Source organism: Galleria mellonella, unplaced genomic scaffold, assembly GCF_026898425.1.
Source record: "Galleria mellonella isolate WM207_F2 unplaced genomic scaffold, CSIRO_AGI_GalMel_v1 utg184, whole genome shotgun sequence".
In the NCBI taxonomy this organism is placed as follows: domain Eukaryota; kingdom Metazoa; phylum Arthropoda; class Insecta; order Lepidoptera; family Pyralidae; genus Galleria; species Galleria mellonella.
In genome coordinates, this window is record NW_026442025.1 from 10,732,569 (window position 1) to 10,740,340 (window position 7,772).

At 35.8% G+C, this 7,772-nt stretch overlaps 1 protein-coding gene across 1 annotated transcript; it reads right to left on the reverse strand.

Annotated features, from left to right (window-relative positions):
• Positions 1-799: 799 nt before the first annotated feature.
• LOC128200429 (uncharacterized) lies at positions 800-2,122 on the reverse strand. The gene is made up of 2 exons (XM_052893833.1): positions 1,401-2,122; positions 800-1,034 (listed from the first exon to the last, which is right to left on the reverse strand). Exons 1-2 carry the CDS (start codon positions 2,120-2,122, stop codon positions 1,031-1,033), a joined length of 726 nt encoding a protein of 241 aa, XP_052749793.1. The 3' UTR covers positions 800-1,030.
• Positions 2,123-7,772: the final 5,650 nt, after the last annotated feature.

The following is a 7,772-nucleotide window of genomic DNA, read 5'->3' on the forward strand; positions in this document are numbered from 1 at the left end:
TGTGAATTACTTACTTTTTCCCGTGACTTTATTCGCGTAATCGGATTTTTTTTTATACAACTTAGAATGGCAAATAAGCTGACGACCCACCTGATGGAAAGTGGTAACTTTCGCCTATAGACATGAGCAGTACCATAGACATAACAGAGTGTACTGTTTCGCCCATGATACCCCCCATGCGTTGCCATTCCTGAGAACTCAGGTGTTATTCCTCTGTATCCTGTAAATTCACGCCATATCCCACCCTTCAAACCGAAACACAGCCATGCAAACACAATTGCTTCACGGTTGAAACACGAATAAGACAGAGGTACCCAAGCAATCGACTTTTGTACAAAGTCTCCCTCTGGTAAATATAGAAATATAGGAAACCTGATGAAATAAACCAATTCTAGATGAGGTGTCAAGATAAAACATATACCAGATTTTAAGTTAGACTTATAGAAATACAAGTGCGAAAATTGCATCCAATTTGGCGCAGTAGTTTTTATGTGATACCGGAACAAACATATAGACAGGCAAAATCTTTAAAAATTGATTGAACTTCTACTGCTCTTTAAGACCCCTGATCTAATTTTTTTCTTAAATATCTCCCACGTGTAAACAATGTCTAGTTACAATTTTCTTATATTCGTTTTATAATATAATTTCTTATTTTGCCTTAAACTATTAAAACTATACTTTTTTAACTTCACAACACAACAATTTCTAACTGCATATTTCGAATTTTAACACTAAACCTACCGACATTTCATATATGCCTAATCCTACCATGAGTGGTCAAATGACCGCTTTAAGGGGTTATATACAGTTAATGGGTCGAAAAAAAGCGAATTTTTAGGAATTTTTTTTGAGAAGCCGTTAAAATTTATTGATTCCAAAAGTTTACATACTTATTATGGTATTATTCAACAACATTTTAGTGCTTATTATTAGTAAAAATATTTCTCTGGAGAAGAGCTACAGCCGATCTCCAGGAGGTCCTCTAAAAAAAGACGTCTTGCGGTGACCACTCTATCTCTGAACTGGATCATCTGAAATTAAAAAAATAAAAAGATTTAGTTAAAGTAATGTTAAATTCAATTATTAATCGATGGAATAAGCAAAAAAAAATTTTTTTGTCAAAATGGCGCCCTCTCAAAAAAAAAAAGTCGATTTTTCACCAAAATTTCAACTTTAAATTGTTTATAAAAAATCGAAGTTTTTATTGGAAAAATAAAAGCTTCGATTAATAACTGAAAAATATATTTAAGAAGCTTGTATCAAAATTTTAGACGAATCGGAGAAACCGTTTTCGAGTTACAGTGGTCACCGACTTTGAAAACACCATTTCGAGAAAAACGCGTTTAAAGTTTTGAGTGCACTTTACATGGGATAAAAAATTTTTTTTTTCAACTTACATGGTGTCATCTATTCCAGGCCCATATAAGAGACCTTCTGCTGATTCATTAGCTTCCAATAACTCGAGCTGATGTTGTCTGCGAGCCATTCTTCCATCTCGGGTGCTATCGCGCGCTCTGCGGTCGGAGATGTTCACGCGCTGCTCATCTTCTTTTTCGGCATATAAATGTGCGTTGGGTCCAAGTGTAATTCCTATTGCATTCATATAATATAATAATGAAGCCATTCCTTCATTAAAGACGCCAGCAGCTATGTATGCAGCGGTTTCTACAGTTTTCGAGCCTGCCGGAACAATTTTGGGAGAGATTTTCCAAATCAGTTGATTATAACTCTCGTTGTTGTTTTGGTTAAAACCACCGACACATCTTTCCAATAAACTTTTATTGCTGAGGTCTATAAAAATCGGACGTATAGCTTCAGCAACATCATCAGGTAGTGGCTCATAATCATGTTCGAAAGTAGATACTTCATTGGCAGCAGCAGCCCTCTGCCAGCTGCACCATGAGTCTGGTCCACTCGGACAGTTGTCGTGCTGAGGTTTTTGGTCAGATGAACAATAGTGATAATATGTGGCCCAGATAGCATTATACATTTTCTCAATGGAATCACAATTTCTACGTATTGCTAAGCCATAGTAAACTGTTAACTTATCGATCATCTTTCCAGTGAGTTTTCCTTTTCCACCGAGAGTTTTCTTTTGTATTTTTTTTTCCTTTCGCATTCTCAACAGTCTCAACATTTTTTTTACACAATCTCGAAGTCTCGTACCCATTCGTTTCTGTACATGTCCAATACATTCTTTCTTTACAACTTCCTCATCACCATAAGGTTTAACTTTTAAAATTCCCGAGTACGTTTTGGAATCACCGTCTCCGATATAATTTTTATAGATGACTCCGAGTTTTTCCAATGAACGTTTGAACATTTCAACGACTGAATCAACTTCCATGAGGAACCAGCATGATTTGCAGTGCAAGTATTTTTATGTTCTTCGTACCATTCATTATACTCTTCTGTATCAAGTTTCTTCTTCCAAGTTTCACACAGTTTACAGTAGGCACTTTTAACAACTATATCTATTATTTTACCTGAATAATATCCAATCAAAGAGGTCACACCGTACAAGGAAGTATACCCTCGCTTTTTCCATGTGCCATCACCAGATACAGTTAATTCTGTTGAATGTTCGTTACCTTGATTATCGGAAGTCAAATTTTTCTCTTCGGTACAAGCCTGTGCAAAAAGTTTTTCAGTGGCTATTTTTACACTGGAGTGAATGTTATTTATTATCAAATCATAAGTTGGCTGTGATATAAAAGCTCGCATGTCCATTAATCCACAAAATTTTGCTGCACCTTTCAATCCTAATCCGAGAACTCTCATGACAAATAAAAATCGTCGATTTATTTCATAAGAATGCGTGACGAACGGACTAGAATTTACGCTACGGTCGGCACACTTATCACACAGCACAACTATTTGAAAACCAAGTCGTTCAGAAGTTGTTTGAAACTTGACATCTCCGTCACAGACTTTACACTTTACATATTCAGCAATTGCGGCAAAAACAGGAATGAAGTTTAGTATGCGATACTCAACAGACGGATCACGTGTGACGGAGATTTCTTCTTGCTCTTTAAATTTTTTCGCCGAGGCACTGAAACTCCTTTCATCTGTTTCAGCTGTTTTTGGGTTGAAAACATTTTTACGTTTTTTTACTCTCGACTTACGTACATTATGAGATTTTCTCATTATTCGGGAAGACTTCATTTTCACTGGAAATTACACACAAAAAAATAAACGATCTCACAAGTTTACAGCTTGGCTTGGCTTACTGACTACCACTCTTAAATATGTTCCACTTTAGGGTCGAAAAAATATAAACTCACTTTTCAGGTATAAAATAAAATAATCACACTGTTGATTTACACATCTAAACACTTTAGAAGGGGAATGCTTACAATAGACAGATGCATGAAAGGGACAGCGCTCAGGTAGTCGATGCCGCTCCGGCCTTATACTCCCAAGCGCTCCGAGACGTCGTTACAAATATGCGTGTAACTTCGAAAATATTTGCCGGATCGATTTGAAATTTCTTGTGTGTATTCTTGAATATATGTAGAATCAGAAAATAAAATAAAAAAAAAATCGATTTTTTGAAAAAATTAACTGTATATAACCCCTTAAAATAAAGTATGTATCTTAATATAGAAAGAGATTTTAGCCAATTGAATAGTAAACAAGTAAATAATAGTAAATTGTAAATATTGAAAAATGGGTTGTATGTATGTATATTATAGGAAAAGTCAATAAGTTACATGGTGATACAGTAACGTTATACATGAAAATTTTTAAACTAAATTTCAAAAACGGTTATTTGACCGCGCTTGTTAGGTATTGTGTTAAACAAGCAACAATAACAGATACCTTACTACATAAGGTACCTAATAATAGGGGCCTACTGCGTCACGTGCGACCTTCAAGCTGAAGCAGCGCCGTCAAACTTCACGTCTACCCGACACACCTAACTCATCCCACAGATAATGTAATACTATTACTAATACAATAGCCACGTTGATGTTTATTGACGAGACATCATTCTGTAAGTAGATATAGATGTGCTGAAAACAATGGTAAATGTGTTAGGTATTTTTGGAAAATAATAAGAAGGTCTACGTTAAGTTTGCTTGATTTTTTTTTATTAGAGGGAGCTTCGTAATATAGGTGTGTGCAAAAAGGTCTCAACGATTCCCTAATAGAAAACAATTATGTGAAATAAGCTTTTAGCTACGATTTTTTAAGCGATTTAGAGTAGCTAACAAGCTGACGGCCCACCTGATAGAAAGTGATAACTGTCGCCTATAGACATGAGCAGTACCATGGTAATAACAGAATATACTGTTTCGCCTATGATACTCCCCATGCGTTGCCATTCCTGAGGATTTAGGTGTCAATCCTCTGTACCCTGTAAATTCACTGCCATATCCCACCCTTCAAACCGAAACACAATTGCTTCACGATAGATAAATGGGACAGAGGTGCCCAAACTAACGACTTTTGTACAAAGTCTCCCTCCGGAGTGTGTGTTTATAGATTTGTTTGTAGATTAAAAAGTAACCTATATTCCTCCCCATTCTCTAATCATAGGTTTACTTAGAGGAAGAGCCGGGTCACGAGAAGTTGCTGGCAAAAATAGTACTTAAAACTACTGTACATTGGTTTAATTATTTCAGAAATAACTACCACACACAAATAAACAAATTGTATACCGCTGTGCAATACTAATATATTATTTTATGACAATAAAGTTATACAATAACATTCCAAAATATACACGGGAACTACCACTAAATCATTTTAAAGTCAATTAAAAACGTTGGCTCCAGGAAAAATGTGTGCATTCAATAAAAGAATTTGCATCAAAAAATGTTAACGTTTTAATTATTCAAATAAATTTATTTCATACGAGATTTAAGAAATTTAACATGCTATTTATTATTTTTATTTTAATTAGAATAAATATTGTTACTGTAAGGTCTGAAAGTATCTTAAATAAAACAAAAACACACGTTTTTGTTTTATACAACTTAGAATGGCAAACAAGCTGACGACCCACCTGATGGAAAGTGGTAACCGTCGCCTATAGACATGAGCAGTACCATGGACATAACAGAGTATACTGTTTCGCCCATGATACCTCCCATGCGTTGCCATTCCTGAGGACTCAGGTGTACCCAATAAATTCACGCCTTCAAACCGAAACACAGCCATGCAAACACAACTGCTTCACGGTTGAAACACGAATGGGACAGAAGTACCCAAGTAATTGACTTTTGTACAAAGTCTCCCTCTGGTATCTTAAATGTATCCACGTAAATAAGACTTTATATTTTACATGCCATTAAAACAGTATGGTTAAATATATGATTCTATAACACTAATTAAGATCTATTTCAATCATATTTAATCAAATAAATTATTATTATTATTATTTAAAATAATTAAAATGGACGTGTCAGATTAACTTGTGAACGTGATATCTTCTCGGTATCTCGTTTTCAAGCTCGATTGAAGAACTAATGAAAACGGCGTACGAACGGGCGGAAATTGGAAATTTCGCCGCTTAATAGAAAACTCACTATTCCGCCTCTGTGCATAGACATCGTACTGTTCGAAATGATGGAATATCTTGATTGAATAAATATTTGCAATGTACTTGTATACAAACAACAATATGAAGTATTATATAATGTATTTAACCAATCAACATTAAGAGTATAAAGGACGGTTGGACTGAAATGAAATGTTAAAAGTGAAATATTGGTATATCGATTGTATAGATAAAGAAATTAAATATTGTTGTCTAATGTATTGTACATTAGACAAATTTCATGATAACACTAATGTATGTATGTAGGTGTGGAAATAACCGTTTTATTTTCTCGTATCATAAAATCATAAGTTATGGGCCCAGAATGCTTCTACTATTTCGTTCACTACAATGGTTTAGCTGAAAAATGCCTCTTGACTACCTCATCAAAGATAACAATAGTAAGAAAAATCATATCCACACCAATGTCACATCATTCCAGTTTATCAACTTTCATTTACAAGGACTCGTCCTCTACTACTAACACTTCCTTTAGGAGCAACAGCGTCAAGCATCCATTACAAGCTCCATATACGGGCCCTCACAAAGCACTTCACAAATATGACAAACCGTCACTCTAGAAATTAAAGGTAGCAAAATAGAAATTAGTTTAGACCAAGTCAAACTTGGTATCATTTTCTCTCTCGCTTTATTGTGCATAAACCATAAATCATTTCAGTACAACCACCAACGTCTACCACATCTACGTCCGAAGTGTCTCGAGCACTTCCTGTATCATCCAAGCAATCTGCTTCAAGAACCGACAACCGATGGCAAAAAAAGTTAAGTGAAGAAAAGTTGAGTGGCGACCTAGAACGGGCGAACGCAATGTAGGACGCCCCTCACTAGATGGAGTGACAACCTCAAATGCATTGCAGGGAGTTAGTGAATGCAAGTGACTCAAAATCGTTCTTTATGACAGTCTATGGGGGAGGCCTATGTTCAGCAATGGAAAGGCAACGGCTGATATAATAATACAAAGTGTGCCAAATTTTTTTATTCCTCGACATATATTTTCATTGTTTCTTTTTAAAATACTTAAAATATTTTGTCTCTGTACTTGTCTCTGAATTCACCAATACGATTTTAAAAGCAAAATCTACCCGAATTATAAGGCTCATTTGAGCCTAAATAAAGAAATTAAAATTGGCACACAAAATACATGCAGTAGCGACATCTATTTATATAATTAATTCCCATGTTTATTTAATTATAATACAATTATTTCATGTCAAGTTTGCAGCGGACGAGTTTGGAATAACTCATATTCGCTTTGAATGTAATACAACACTAACATTAACATGTAAACGTGTGCCTCTGTATATTTGCATATTAAAGTGCCAACAAACTTTGTCGAAACAATCTTGGCTAAAGTTTGAATAGCACTTGCTGCATGCATCTCATCTAAACGGAAGCTGGACTGAGTTGCTCGCAATCACCAAGTTTGTAGCGAAGGGTTTATCATTCCATGTTTACACGGATAGTTGTATTATAAATAAATGTCAAAATATTTGAAAAGTAGTATTTTTAGACATATTAATTCAATGATCGGAATAAAGATTGTTTATGTCCTTCTCCGTCCTATCTTATAGTGCCTCTTCAACTAGTGGACGTTAGCTATCAGCTCACGAAAACTATCCTTGGCCTCTTGATGGAATCGACATCTCTAGCAAGTCTATGAGATAGAATGAGATAGCAACGTTGGATGTCTCATTCGAACTCATGGACTTGCTTTAGATAACGATTCCGTCGATGGATCTTCTTGCCACTTGTCTAGAGGGGCTTGTCTCTTGTGTGATGGAATAGTTCAGCTCCAATCGCAATGCCCGTCAACACTTGGATGTTGTGAAGCCACAACTTTTTTCTACGACCGACCTTTCTCTCGCCAACAATTTTACCAATCATAATCACGGGTAAAAAGTGACATCTGGCGTATCTAAGTACTGTCAATGAGGTAAAATTTCCAGATGTCCTAAATATTATTTAATACTTTACTTTTCTTTTTTTCACTAATTATCCGTCAACTGTTGGACATAAGCCTCCCCCATCGACTGCCATAAAGAACGGTCCTGAGCCACCTGCATCCGCTGACTCCCTGCAATGTATTTAGGGTCGTCACTCCATCCAATGGGGGGTCGTCCTACGCTGCGTTTGCCCGTACGCGGTCGCCACTTTAATATTTAGCCTAGAATATTTTTTTATACCACGAAGGTGGCCAACT